This window comes from Saccopteryx leptura, chromosome 4 (genome assembly GCF_036850995.1).
Source record: "Saccopteryx leptura isolate mSacLep1 chromosome 4, mSacLep1_pri_phased_curated, whole genome shotgun sequence".
In the NCBI taxonomy this organism is placed as follows: Eukaryota; Metazoa; Chordata; class Mammalia; order Chiroptera; family Emballonuridae; genus Saccopteryx; species Saccopteryx leptura.
The window spans coordinates 185,122,277-185,137,909 of NC_089506.1; the positions used below are offsets into that span (position 1 = coordinate 185,122,277).

The window sequence follows — 15,633 nt, forward strand, 5'->3', positions numbered from 1 at the left end:
TTACCTTACTGCTTATCCCAGGCTATTCCATTGCCTAGTAATTTGATGCTACTGCCACTAAATTGTAAGGTTCTAGAAACATGCACTCCTTTGTTCTCCTTTCAAGTCTAGGCCTAGCACCATGGTGTAAGGCCAAGGGCCACCACCGTGGCCATGCAGGTTCCCACTGCATTTGGGAAGATGGTAAAGGATCAGTGGAGCCAGAAAATGGTGGGCCATTCTGTTTATTAAAGTCTCGTACCAGCGGACGAGCACACAGGCAGGGAAGCCCGCTTCCCTTTCTCCCGTCTCAGCCCCCCACCAGTCTCAGCAGTCCCCAGCCAAACAGGCCAGGCAGAAATCAGGGCTCCCAAGCCCAACTTGGTCTCCAGTTCTACAACCCAGACTTCTTCTCCAGAGTCACCCTCCAGATTCCTCCTCTCTCTCTCTCTGCACTCTCTAGTCAAAACCAGCTGGGGAAAACCCCTTCTCCAACAAACAATTGCTCCTCCCAAGCAGGAAGGCAATCCACAGTTTGCAGTCTGCTGCCCTGAAGACAAGCACCTGCAGCCTCCCATGGACTATGCCGGTGATGGCGAACCTTTTTATAAAAACCGCCCACTTTTGCAGTGCTGGTCAACCTGGTCCCTCCCACCCACTAGTGGGCGTTCCAGCTTTCATGGTGGGCGGTAGCAGAGCAATCAATCAGTGCCAGGATTGGCCCACCATGAAAGCTGGAGTGCCCACTAGTGGGCGGGAGGGACCAGGTTGACCAGCACTGCAAAAGTGGGCAGTTTTTATAAAAAGGTTCTCCATCACAGGACTATACACACATGTGCTGCCCCCCAATTCAATGCAAAATACAAGTGAGCAAACCTAACTCACGTGTTTCACACTTGAAACACATTGGTTTGCCCAGCACATGGCTGGCACGCAGCAGGTATTAAGAGTTATCAGTTGAGTGAATTTCAACACCCAGCCCTTGAGTACAACCTGTGCTTACGTGTCATTGGAAGTTGCAGTCACGAGGGCTCCAGCGTGAGAGGGCTCAGTGCTCTACTAGTATCGCTAAGGGTCGTAGCATGGACTGTACACTTCTGGTGTTCCACAGTAGTATGAAATTCCTTTTATTTCCAATTTATTAGGAGAGCTTAATAGAGCAGTCTGTCTGTGCTGTCTGAGGCCCTCATTAAGCTGTCTTCTGAAGCGTCTGCCGGAAGCTGGGCACATTGTGTCTGACAGCCCATTTCTGGCTGTTAGCACACTAAGAGCTAAAAATGAACCATCACTCCCTTATGTGCATTTGGGTTTTTTTCAGTTCGATCTGAAACAAAATTTTGTTCATTTACCCTTTTCCTATTAGGACATTCAAGCTATTTCAATGTTAACTACATTTTTTTTCGGGGGGTGGTGGTTAGTGGGAGTAACCAATCTGGTCTCTTTATCTTGAGGAGTGAAACACTTCCCATTTGAGATGAGAGTGAGGTGTAAGGTAAAAGATGCCAGATGATATGAGATTAGATTCTCTCAAAACTGACTTTCCAAACACAGTACTTCCATTCAGGATAATTGGTGAAGCTTGGTATTAAACATAAGGAAAAATTCTGCCTCTGGTCAAGACAGCCAACATACCCTTATATTTGTAGTAATGAGGAGAGAAAGCTGGCTTTTGGGTCATTCACTAGGATACATTTAAAAGTGGGTGTGCTGAAGTGGTTAAATAGGACAAATGAAGAAAGGAAAGGAAGTCCCAGTGATGCCTAACTTCAAGCCACGCTCTGTGTCCACTCAATTCCACTTCCTGCCTATTTGTCTGGACACCCCTGTGTGGCTTTTCCCCCGGCATAGCGGGCACCGGTGCCCAGTGAATACATTGTGAGGCCCATGTATCAGTGGCCTTTTAGAGAAATACAGCCCCAAGGGGAGAAGCTGTCACTTCAAAGCATACCACAGTGCTTAGACAGAGCCAGGAAATTAACCATGTCGGCGTGATAATATTTCTTTAAAAGCCTGAAACCCCTTCTTTGATGCTGATAGTTATCAATTTCTGCTGTAAACTTGCTTCCATCATTAGATATATTTAGGGTTTTCATTTTTGTGTTTTCATGAAATCTTGTGAAAATAGAGCTGGTCTCTCCCTGACTGCTCAGCCGGGAGAGACGTCATTGAGTGGGTTGTGGAAATGGGTCGGAAGAGAGGAGACCAGCTCTGTCCCTTCTGTCCCTCTTCCTACCACTGGCCTGTTGTCACCATACATGCTCTGTAAAACGTATGGGCTCTGGCCCCTCTCACCGTGTCACCCTGGGGAAAAAGAACTCTAACTCATCACGATTTTTTTAAGGCTTTTCAACTTGATCTTGATGCCCTTATCCAGGTAATTTTTTTTAGCTAAGTTGAGTGAGTGTGCATGTGTGAATCAATCCTTCATTTTACATAAGGAAAAAAATGGGTATTTAATGTCGGAAGCTCCTGGAAGTTGAGAGGGCTATGAAAACTTTGGAGAAGGTTTAGCAAAAAAAAAAAAAAAAAAAAAAAAAAAAAATGAGTGAAATGGAGTAAACTTTTAAAAAGTGAGTAAAAATATTGGGGCTGTAGTATTTAGTCTAGCAAAGAGCAGGGTCAAGGAGGCATTTGCATTCCAGTAATGAGATCATTTATAACATAGAGAACAGTGATGAACCGACTATACTGTAAAGAGGACAGGAGAAAAAAGGATCAAAGTATAGGATAACGGTTTTGGTTTATGCAGAATGAAGATTTTTTTTTTCTTACCCTTTGGGCCGATGAACCAGGGAACAAGTCATAAAGGACTATGGAATTTACGTTGGTGGAGCTTAAAAAAAGAGTAGAGTCTTCTTTAACCGAGATAGCCGATAGGATGTAAAAAAGACATACTAGGTAATTTTTTTTTAAAGTATATATCCTAGACTAAAAGAGTTACAACTAAAAAAAGGAAAAAAGACTCTTTATCTATATCCATAGGCAATCAAAGAAACAAGTCACATGAATAACAATTGGGCTTAAATCTCATCTTGGAACCACCAGCTAATCTTATTTTATAAAAGAAGACTGTGAGTTCTTAGGTAATTGCTTTCTTGATCTGCTTTAGGTTCAATAATTCTCTCATTGTCTTTAATTGTGCTAAAGTATGTTTATTAAAGTACTAATGAGACCACAGCCGTACTGATTAAAAACAGAATTATTCATTTAAACCTTTCGATATTATGAAATGAAAGGTAGGCTTTCGTATTGGAAGATAAATCCTGTATGTCTAATGCTGTTTTCTTTTTTTTAAAATAGTTTATTCCAGGTCTGTGAAGTTACACAGTTCTTAAGAAATGAAACTTTTGTTTTATCATAAAAGCAATTTGTCCTAAGAGCTCTAGGCAGGGTGCATCTTCCCTAGTGGTTTTTATAGCATCTGATTAATAAATAAATGCATGGCTGACTAGCCAATACATATTAAGAGTAGGTTTTGCTTATCATTGCCTTTTTTAATTTTTAGACTGTTTGGGATCGAGGTGGTTTTCCCTTCCCTGCTCCCCTTTTCCTACTCATCGACTTGAATTATAACAATCCTTTCTTTTTTGGGGGAACTGTACTTTAAAAATCTCTTTCAAAAGCTGCTTTCTGCCTTTGTCTTACCTGGCTTCATGTGCCTATTATTTCTTTATTTGCTGTCCATTTTCTGTTTCAGAGTTGTCTTATTTTTATTTTATTTTATTTATTTTATTTTATTTTTTTCATTTTTCTGAAGCTGGAAACAGGGAGAGACAGTCAGACAGACTCCCGCATGCGCCCGACCCGCCCACCAGGGGCGATGCTCTGCCCATCCTGGGCGTCGCCATGTTGCAACCAGAGCAACTCTAGCACCTGGGGAAGAGGCCAAGGAGCCATCCCCAGCGCCCGGGCCATCTTTGCTCCAATGGAGCCTTGGCTGCGGGAGGGGAAGAGAGAGACAGAGAGGAAAGCGTGGCGGAGGGGTGGAGAAGCAAATGGGCGCTTCTCCTGTGTGCCCTGGCTGGGAATCGAACCCGGGTCCTCCGCACGCTAGGCCGACGCTCTACCGCTGAGCCAACCGGCCAGGGCAAGTTGTCTTATTTTTAAAATGTCAACGAATTTAAAACATTTCAGTCAATTTTATTCCTGCCTTTTCTGCGTACATCCCAGTCACACATATTTTGATTGATACCTAGAAAGCTGTTCTGAGAGAGCTCAGCCCAGAGCCATGGCAGGGTCAGGCCACTCCCCAGCAGCTCTGCCTGTGGGTCCCCTCTTGGTCTTCGTGACCACTGCCCAAGGTCGGGGCTCCTCCTTGGGTTCCTGAGCTATTGCCATTCTCCTTGCCTGGTCTTTCTGCCTCTCCATGTCAGCTCCCTCCTGGCGTTTCCTCGCCCTACAGCCAGCTGACCTTACTACAAGACAAATCTGCAGTGTTGCTCATTGCTTAAAATTGTTTACTACCAATTTCTTGTCCTAAAGATGAAGTCGCCATCCAAACTTCTTAGTGAGCATAAAAGCCCCTGTATGAGCTGACCCTTCCCATCTGCCTAGCCAGCCTCATCTGCCCCCACAAGCTTAGCCAGTCACTCTGGCCACATCAAACTCAGCACTCCAGGGGCAGGAGCAGGCTGGCCAAAGGCACGGAGCTGAAAAATGTAGCTATGCTTACGCAGTGGCGTGATGGGAAGTGGCGCACTTGTGCTGAGCCTAGTGTTTGAAACACTGCCCCGGGTTGGCCCAGCTAAGGAATGGCGATGAAAGAGTCATTGGCCATTTTCTTTGAGGGAGAAGAAAGCTGACTCTGAAGAGCTGGCCGCTACCCATCCCATCCTCTGATGCCCTCCATGTTTCTTTCCCTCACCTCAGCCTGCGATGGCGATCACTGGGGGCCTCACTGCAGCAGCCGGTGCCAGTGCAAGAACAGGGCTCTGTGCAACCCCATCACGGGGGCTTGCCACTGTGCGGCAGGCTTCCGGGGCTGGCGCTGCGAGGACCGCTGTGAGCAGGGCACCTACGGGAACGATTGTCACCAGAGATGCCAGTGCCAGAATGGAGCCACCTGCGATCACATCACAGGGGAATGCCGCTGCCCACCCGGATACACTGGAGCCTTGTAAGTGACGTACTGCTGAGCGGCATGGCGGGGCTCACCCCCCTGCTGCCATCTTACTCCTGTGCTTCTGTTCCTATTGCTGCCTGGTGAGTTACTGAGAGGGCAGGAGTTCACCCACAGATGCGGAGATGCTCCTGCTATTTGACCCTTGAACATTGGGAGCCCAGCAGATCCAAGGGTCAGCTCCCATGCTTTGCTTTTGTCAGGACAAAAATAGAGATGGCCAGGATGTAGTGCTGGATGGCAGTATTTGGGCATTGTTGGGGCAGATTTGAAGTTCCCCTTTGATTTCCCCACAATCACATTTCTTTTACACTGCTGGTGTTAATGGTCCGTGTTGTTCTGTTCTGTGTGGCAAGTTAATTAGCTGGATAAAACTGGATGGGTTCAGTGCCTTAGAAAAGAGGAGAGGGAGAATGTATTGGAAACAGTCCATGCTAAAAGGTTAACTGAGTTCTTTAATCCCCGTAGGAAATGCATTGCTTTGTGAATGTGAAGGTATATTTATCACATCTGTGTAGGCTGTGTGCACACAGATAGTTAATGCCTTCTGGAGAACAATGAAGCCACTACTTGCATTTTTTGTTGTTTTTGTTTTTTTCTTTCATGGAAAGGACATTTCTTTGGTTTGCTTGTACAGATGGGCCCCAATTTCTCAACTTAACAGTGGTTCAACTTAACGATTTTCCAACTTTATGGTGGGTGAAGCGATACCCATTCAGTAGAAACCATACTTTGAATTTTAATTTCTCGGACTACTGATACATGCTACGATGCTCTCTGGTGCTTCTGGGTGGTGGTGGTGAGCCATGGCTCCCTGATCATGCGGGAAAATAGCTGATACTCTACATTCATTGTGTTAGATGATTTCGCCCAACTGGAGGCTAATGGAAGTGTTCTGAGCGTGTTTAAGGTAGGCTACGTAAGCTATGATATTCAGTAGGTTAGGTGTATTACATGCATTTTGAAGTTATGTCTTCAACTTGATGTAACCCCATTATAAGTTCAGGAGCATCTGTATTAGCAAACACTAAGAGGCAGCAGTTGCCAAAAAAGTAGGAGAGAGAAAAATCCTGTTCCTTTACTGAGAAAATTACACGTGTAAATCACAGAACTGAAACATGGCTGGAAAATGGGGCTGATTAGGTAAGTACTTCCTGCTGACAGTGTTAGGGCAATAATGTAGAACTACAGAATAAAGTACATTAGCCTGGAAAGCCCTGATTTTCAGGAGGATGAATGATCATCCCAAAATATTTAATTGTTAATCGTGCTTCTATGGGTTTCTATCAAGGCCTCAAATGAATAGGGCTTGGGGAAAACTGGAGCAATCTCACAGGAGAGCGAAGAACACAAAGGCTTAGGGAAGAAGGTTCATTCACACAGTATGGGAGGGGGTGAAGGTGTGGACACTGGTCAATCTGAAGAAGAGAATGCTGAAGATTGATTATGATAAATACGGGCACAACATGGGGATGTGCAAAAGTGTCAGTCTCCTTTGAGGTTCGAGCAAACACACAAGCAAAAGCAGACTTCAGATGTAGTGCAGGGACATTATGAAAGTTACGTGGAAAGTTCCTGTCACCAAGGACTGTTTTCCCAGCTAGGGTCATCCTGGGTGCTCTCAGATAATATGGATTCTCCTCAGATTGAAATTACTTCCTTAGACAGTACCCCCAAACAGAGGAAGGACTAGATGACCCCTCAAAGACCCTTCCAGCCAATGTGATTGATGCTCTTGAGGTTAATGAGATGAACAATATTGAACAGAGAGAGCTTGTCTATTTTAGGGCCCTGGGTGCTGCTGTGTCTGTGAACCTAAGGGTTGTATAGTTGGATAAAAATAATGGTGTCCTTTGTCACCCGTTAATCTCTCAGCTGTGAGGATCTTTGTCCCCCTGGCAAGCATGGTCCACAGTGTGAGCAGAGATGCCCCTGCCAAAATGGAGGAGTGTGTCATCACGTCACGGGGGAGTGCTCTTGCCCTCCTGGCTGGCTGGTAAGCTCCCCTCCTCCCTCCCACAGTGACCAGTTTCCAGTTGCTCAGTAAAAGCACCTGTGGAGGACTTGAGCACAAAGTCAAGTTCAAGGTTCCAAAACTGGAACAGCCCAGCCCTTTCAAAGCCTGGATGCTTTAGTCAAGAGAAGGGAAGAAGGTGATTCAATCCTGAACTCCAAGTACACTACGGATGCTCGTGGAAAAGATAGTGGGCCATCAGTCCTGCATTTCCCTCAGACATAAAAGGGAATATCTCGTCTTACACATGGCAGCCAGAGCTGTTAAACACTGGGCAGAGTTAAATACGTAATTATTTTCATAATTATGTTCTGTGGGTCACTCTTGTTCTTTGAGAATGTTATTCTCAACAGAATAGTGTTATATGAAAATATTATCTGGTTATATAAATTTGGAGACACTTTCAGGTAAACCAAGTTCCCCAAGTATTGTGGAAACTCAGGGACTTGAGTACCATAATTTGAGAGGAAGCTATAACTCCCCACACTTCCCATACTTTGACCATGAACTCTTTCTTTATGCAGCATCACACAAACTTAATGTTATGTGGAATGCACAATGTCAAAGCTGGTTTACTAACTAGATTTCTCTGAAATGAAGAAATAGTATTGGTTCTTATTTCTCTGAGTTGTTTTGTGCAGGAGTCTGCTTGAAGGCAGAAAAGCGAATGACCAATGTCTGTTTCCTTCATTAACAAGCAATAAAAGAGCAATGTCCATGATTAGTTGCTATCTCTATGAGTGGTAGGGAGCTGCTCTTGCGTGGTTAAGTGACTTCTTAATTGCCAAATCCATTCTCATTCCACTCTTCCTTTCTCATTAGCTTCACTTCTCCAAAGCTTTTGACACTGTCACTCATCCACTTCCCTTTCTTAATCTCTTTTCCCTCCACTTCTCTGATAACCCTCTTTTCTATGCTCACTAAAGACCTTTCCTAACCCCCCTCCTCCTACAAATCATTTTATTACAGTATTCTATAGGTTTCAGTCTTGTTCTTCTTCTCTGTTTTTGCTATAAATCTTCTGAAGAAATCTCATCCAGACTCATGGCTTTAACAATTGTTTGCTGATTTTTCCAAATCTTAACTTGCCCAGACATGTATCTACCACGATCCTGTTAGACACCCAGCTTAGATTATCTATGTATGAAGCCACTGTCTGTCTGGGTGATGCCCACGCTGGAGCCCTAGGAGCCAAACATGGAGAAGAGTTGGTCTTGTATTGCCCTTGTTGTAGGCAAGGAGCAGAGGACAACTGGAGCCCAGTTTCCGGTGACAGTTGTGGGAAGAGACTCTGGAGACAGAGCCTGGAGAAATTCCATGAAGCAGTAAAGTCAGAGCGAGGGGGCTTTCTATTGAGTGCCAATGATAAGATGAACAAGAGATCAGAGAAGGAGCACTGAGGTGGTTCAAGGAGGCCCATTAAAGTCAATGTTAGTAAAACCAAACTCTATACCCAAACCTTTTTAAAGGCTACTCCTCTTCTACCTTTTCTTAAAAAAGAAAGTCTTCATTAAAACCAACATTTCTCTCTTAGCGACCCAGGGTAGAAATACTGAGTTATCTTTGACTCTTACTCTTCTTTCTCTTCTTTTACTTCTTATGTTCAGAATTTTGTCAACACTGGTCATTGCTTTGTCCTTGGTAGGGGAAGGATTTTGCTGGGGAGAACTATGTGTTCTTTGAATGAGGAGCTGTAGGCTTTTAGTATACCCCTAGGACTTTTGTGTAGACATTGAATGTAGAGTTACCTCATCTTGAGATTGAAGGTTTCTTCTTCTTGATTGGGGTGCTCATGGTGTGGTAACCACAGACATGGACTGTGAGTCCCAGTAGGTGGGCAGGTGGCTGTCTCCACTAACCCTTTGGAGCCTTGCCTATGCTCTTGGCCCCCTATCTTGGAAGATGTTTCTTACTGCATGTTTCAGGTCATTTTTCTGTGTGTGTAGGTGAGCTTTCATCTTAAACTTCTCTTTTAAATGTTTTATTTGTGCTGTCATCCTAGTTGCTTTTCAAAGATGAATATACCTTCCTATTACACATATGTATTTCAACTAGTGGAAATAACATCCTACTTAAAGCTCTTTGCTCACATTAATCTTTATTCATAAACAATATTTCAACAGCATCTCCGAAGTTTATGTGGGCCCATTACAAACTGAGTAGTTACAGGAAGTCCCTGAGAGGGTAGAATTTTTCACCAGAACCCCTGCTTCCCACTGATTGATCCTTAGTATATTATTCCTTTAGTCATGTTTGTATGTTGTGTTCATGGAGGAATTAGAGCTATTTTTACATCTGTCCCCCTCCTCGCATTGTCAGTTAATAAGGGTTATGACCTTATCTTTGATTCTCAGAGTTTAAGCGCTACTCCTGGCACGTAAATGATTCTCAGTTAGGCGTTGATTTGAACCATCTCTCAAAGGCTTTTTCGGTTCCAAAAGTCTGTGGAAGAACTTCCCCTGTTTGTAGTTAGATAGAAACCACCAGAGGAGACTTAATTAGCACACCAACTGCCTTTGTGGGTAGCCAGGAGTTAGAGGAAATGTATTTTCTTATGCTCTCCAGAATAAACATTTACAAAACCATCTGGTGCGCACTAGCCTCTCCAATTTCAGAGCGCTGGGGCTCACTAGCCTCCAATTTCAGAGTGCCCACAGTCTGCCTTGATTTAGAGAGAAGGAGAACAAAGCAGCAGCTTCCAACACTTAAAAACATTTTTAAAATTCATGTTATTTGCAATATGTTGTATGCTCTGACAACAACCCCAATAACTAGAGAAGCTACAAGACCAAGTAACGTAGCCAAGTGAAGTAGAAAACAGTAGAGTATTTCCTAGATTTCCTAGTGCGGTATCTTATTCTGTTCCACATAGGATTGGAATAAAAATGACAAGACGGACAGCCTTAGGGTGAGGAGACATCAGGAAGTAAGCTATCCTATTGATCTTGGCCCAGCAATGTTTGTTGAACCTGCTGAAAGTAGGAAGTGTTTTTCTATTGAAATACAATGTCTAGGTTTATTTCTTTAGGAGTATTTCTTAGCCAATGTTATTGTTAATTCAGGGACACAAAATTTCAATCTTAGGTTATGCCACATTACAAAAAACAAAGCCAATGGTAATGTGTATTTCCTCCAGAACATATGGTAAAGCATTTGGATATGCCGTTTGCACCAGATGTTGTTGTTGATTTAAGGGAGGCTCAATAAGTATTGCTGACTTATTGTACATGTAAGACACAAGGAAGAACACTTAAAGAATTTATAAATTCCTGCCTGACCAGGCGGTGGTGCAATGAATAGAGTGTTGGACCGGGACGTGGAGGACCCAGGTTCGAGACCCCAAGGTCACCAGCTTGAGCGCGGGCTCATCTGGTTTGAGCAAAGGTCACCAGCTTGGACCCAAGGTCGCTGGCTTGAGCAAGGGGTCACTCGGTCTGCTGTAGCCCCACGGTCAAGGCACATATGAGAAAGCAATCAATGAACAACTAAGGTGTCACAACGAAGAATTGATGCTTTTCATCTCTCTCCCTTCCTTTCTGTTTATCCCTCTCTCTGACTCTCTCTCTGTCTCTGTCCAAAAAAAAAAAAAAAAGAATTTATAAATTCCTTAAGTTACCATAGTAACTTGCTATGACTTTCTTTTTTTAATATGATGGTTATTTCTTAAGATTACTATTTTGCCACTTTTGAATGTATTTGAGATTTAGGCTTACCAAGTAAATAAGTCCATTTAAAATTTCTAGTATTTTTTTTTTTAAGATGATGAACAGAGTTTCTGTGTTCTGAACCCCCCTCATCTAATTTTGTTGCAATCTGCTCCCGTACTCCTCCTTCCCTTTCTGTTTTCTCTCTTCTCTTCCTCCTCCTTTGGCCCTTCCCTGGCTGGAGGCCCATCTAATTTTCCAGGTCTGTTTGAATGCAGGGCACAGTGTGTGGGCAGCCTTGCCCCGAGGGTCGCTTTGGAAAGAACTGTTCACAAGAATGTCAGTGCCATAATGGAGGCTCCTGTGATGCCGCCACAGGCCAATGTCATTGCAGTCCAGGACACACAGGGGAACGGTAAGGGACAGTCTTGTATTTCTGTTTATAATGGCATGAAAGGAGAAAGTTTGGAAGGTCCAGCAAACACCTTCGCTGCCATGTGCCTGTGACTGCTCTGTACTCTTCCGGAGTACCTATCAGGAGGTATCAGTGGCTGACAGATTCTTTCCAAACTAACTCAGTGCGTAGGGATGGAATCCTAGACGGCGATGGTGAATTGAAGATACAGAGACAGCGTTAAAAATAACAATAAATAACATCAGCCATTCAAAACCTATGACGAATATGTTATTCAAAACCCTTGAGTGTTTGGGACAGCCAGTTCAAGCGCCCAACTTTTTACCTTATAAACATATATATACATTTGGATAGATTTATTTTTAAGTGGAATGTACACTTAGGTATCTTTAAAAAATATGTTGGATATGATGTTAGCTTCTTATGATTCAGAATTCTATTAAAAACATCAGCCATTTTATTGTGCTCTAGTGCTAAAGATTCGATGGGACATACGGGGCTCTCCGGACCCACATGAAATAAGAGCATATGAATGTGATCGTGTGAATCTTACATTCACTGTTACTCAGTTTTTGTATTAGACAGTAAACTGTTAAATCAGGGAGCTTTGCTCACCAATGTCTTCTCATTTGCTCTTTAATCTCTTCTACCCTGGAAGACAAGGTAGTCAAGCTCATTGGGTGTGTGTGTAGAGAAAAGAGACTTGAGAGACAGAAGAGTATAATGGCTAAAAAACAAAGATTTTGAAAACTATGCCTAAATGTTCAAATAATAATTGTACTCTCCTCTGGGATTATTATAAAGATTAAACAAGTACATTGAAGCATTTAGAACAGTGCTGAAACTTATTAATATTAGCTATTATTATAGTGGAATGATTTCTATGAACTGTGTAAATCCTAATGATTTCAACTTGAGCAATGTCTAACACTGTATAAATATTAGTGACCATTAATTTTTGGCGATATCTGTCAACTAAGAATTTCTTCAGTCTTCTTCCTTGATTTTTATTCTTTTCAAAATCCTGGTCTAATTTTATGACTTTTAGTTAGATACTATAAGATTTCCTTTCCCCCATTCCCAGTTAGACTCTGTACTTCCTTGTTAAATTTATTTTTAAGCACTTTGTAATTTTTAAAAAATTCCGTTTCTAATTGGGTATTTTTGGATAAAGGAAAACTTGCTTTGAATATAGGGTGGGGCAAAAGTAGTTTTACGGTTGTGAGCACACAAAACACAGTTAATTCTTGTATTAGTATTTATTAATTATTGTATTATTTTCCATATGAACAACTATAAACCTACTTTTGCCACACTCTATATTTTCTTTTTGACTTAGCCACTCTGTTACTTTGAGCAAATGCTAAAGTTACTTCATTGTCTACAAATAAAGATCTTAGTCTCTTTTTTTCAACATATATAATGACTATTTTCTTTTCTTTTTTTTTTTTTTTTTTTTGTATTTTTCTGAAGATGGAAACAGGGAGAGACAGTCAGACAGACTCCCGCATGCGCCCGACCGGGATCCACCTGGCACGCCCACCAGGGGCGATGCTCTGCCCACCAGGGGGCGATGCTCTGCCCCTCCAGGGCGTCGCTCTGCCGCGACCAGAGCCACTCTAGTGCCTGGGGAAGAGGCCAAGGAGCCATCCCCAGCGCCCGGGCCATCTTTGCTCCAATGGAGCCCTGGCTGCGGGAGGGGAAGAGAGAGACAGAGAGGAAGGAGGGGTGGGGTGGAGAAGCAAATGGGCACTTCTCCTATGTGCCCTGGCCGGGAATCGAACCCGGGTCTCCCGCACGCCAGGCCGACACTCTACCGCTGAGCCAACCGGCCAGGGCCTATTTTATTTTCTTGAAATATTGAATTAGTTAAAACCTTGAAAGCGATGGTGACAAAAACAGGTAAAAGTGGAAATTCCTGTCTTGTTCCTAATTTTATTAGAAATGGCTTCAATATAATTTCATGTTTGTTATTGGTTCTTAGTAAGCTATCTTTCATGCTCAAGAGTTTCTTTTTTATCCCTATTTTTTATTAGAAGCTTTTGTTAGTAGTATATGTTTAATTTCATCAAAGACTTCTTCATCTTTTATTAATATAACTATGCATTTTTTCTTTAATTGTTGATGTTATGAATTATTGACACCTCTAGCGCATGGTTTTTATAATATGTAATTAAGTTACTCAGAGTTTTGTGGCCCTCTCTTCTGGCTTCTGGTCGTGTTCTGGAGAGAGGAGGCTGTTAGATGAATTCTGGATCCACGCGTCAGCAGCATCTTATTATAGAAAGAGGGGTCAGGAGATGAGGGACACAGGACCAAGCAGAATCTTAAATTATGGTTTTGTGTAATATTTTTGCCCTCTAAAGATTTCAGTCTCAAATTCAAGGCAAAACAGAAACAACAGACATATAAGGCAAGCCTATATTCATCTCATTTGAAATATAAGAAAAGGGAATAACAGCTCATTTTCAGGTGAATTTTAGATTTGAGGCGAGGAAAGTGAAGAGCTAGAGAAAGAAAAGGAAAATGAAGACAGAACTTGCTTCTTGGGTATTTCTTGTGCTATTTTTCTGATGAACTGATGGCATGATCTCTGTTTTCCATGATGCTATCCCCATCTGGGTTCTAGAATTCACTCACACAGACACACAATGAGGACAAGCACATTTGTCACTGTGAGAGGGACAAAAATGCATGTCTATGAGGCAGTTTGTGGCAGGAGGTGTGGGAAAAGGGCCCAGGGTCTGAATTTGCTATTTCCCCTGTGTCGAAAAGTCCGTGCAACTTGATGACTGAGGTCAGGCCAGAGGGCTGCTGCCTGGCGGGGTGGGCAGCGCCACATGCATTGCCAGCAAAGCATCCGCAGGATGTGGGAACAGCTTTCCCAGATGGAGGGCAAACAGAAAAGACAAAACAAACAAAAAAACAAAACAGGCACCTTGTAGGCAGGCAGAACAGCTCATGGGATGCCTTAATGATAGGTTTTGGGGGTTGTGGAAAGGTTGAGAGGATATTATAAGGGAAATGTAAACTCTCATAGCCAAGCAAGAGTAAGGAAGGGGATGATTTCCAAATCCTCCCAAAAATTCTTCTGAAGGGGTTAAAGAAGTGTTTTCAATGCTAATGGGTTGTCATGGACTTGCTCAGGCCTTCGATGGCCTAGCTGGGGTCTGTGCACGTAATTGGTGCTCTGTAAATGTTCACTGGATGGACAGATTCATGGGTCAGTTGTGGACCATGTTAAGATGAAACCTACAATACAACAGTCCTGTCACGCCTATGTCCAAATTACACTCAAAGCGAAGAAGAACATGGGTGAAAGGAGGTAATGTGAGAAATTACAGACAGAAATTAGGGAGATGCTACATTGGTCTTCAGTGGAAAAACTCTTTCCTGTATCCAGGACTGTGAAAGAGTTGGCTTTTTATGTTTTCTCCCAAGCCACAGTTCCAGAAATTTGAAAAGAGGGACCTGATTCACTGATCCAGGTTTAAAAAGGAATGTGGTTCTTCCTACTATATCGTTGTTTGGCCCAGTTATTCTAGTCACTGTAGGGAGGGGATGCTTAAAAGGACAAGGGAGACAGAGGAAACTAGCACCCCTTATATGCTCACTCACTTCCTTTTACACATGTCCACGATGAGATGCAATGTAATTATGGAAAGGGTATTAAAACAATCATGTGACTCTCATTGGGTTGGGAATTAGTGTCGTGTTTTATTAGTTAATCTCTATTTGTTGCTTATCTATTTTTCCTAATTGTAGGGCATTATTCAAAATAATAAAAAATATATAGAAACTCTATCCATTATTTCTATTGTGGTCAATATGTATTGCTCTATCTTTATCCATCTCTCTGCCATCTCTCCTAAGAAAATGTATTTCCTCTTTTCCTGATTCCAAAGATATATTTTCTTGTTTCACTTGGGTACCACAAAAGCAGCAATAGGGCATTAAATTTGCTGGGAAAGGATACCTCTTTTCCATAAACAGGCCAAAAAATGGAGCTAAGACTGCTTGGCAAAGACTTTTCATTCAGCCAATCAGAAAGGCAGAAGCTTCTTTGTGATTATGTTTATTTTCGACATAGAAAGTGTCTATTTTTAGAAAGATACCCTACCAGGTTGGTTTGGTAGATGGAAATAGCCAGCCCTGTTTTTAACAGAATTCGCTTACAAGTGCAACATTGACAGAAAAGAAGCAGGAAGATGAACCATGCTTTGCATCCTGACTACTTTAGTAAGTAAAATTCAAATGGCTTTATGCCATTTATAACATAGACCAGTGGTATATTTAATTATAGGTTAGAATGACAACTATGGGCCAGAACTAGATATTATGAATATTGTTTTCCCAGAGAAACGAAAGTCTATGCCAAGATATGGTAACATATACACATTGGTTCCCTGTCATTTGGAAGCTGACGCTTTTCCAGGATTCCGATCTATACCTGCTTCACACA

The 15,633-nt window shown here is 42.6% G+C and overlaps 1 protein-coding gene across 3 annotated transcripts in view; it reads left to right on the forward strand.

The window, feature by feature from the left end:
- Nucleotides 1–15,633, forward strand: part of MEGF10 (multiple EGF like domains 10) — a 188,079-nt gene that overhangs the window by 114,924 nt on the left and 57,522 nt on the right. For all 3 annotated transcript variants that reach the window (XM_066382136.1, XM_066382138.1, XM_066382139.1), the window contains exons 6-8: nt 4,849–5,095; nt 6,974–7,094; nt 11,035–11,171. In XM_066382136.1, coding sequence (XP_066238233.1) covers nt 4,849–5,095; nt 6,974–7,094; nt 11,035–11,171 — 505 coding nt within the window. The remainder of the gene's footprint in view (nt 1–4,848; nt 5,096–6,973; nt 7,095–11,034; nt 11,172–15,633) is intronic.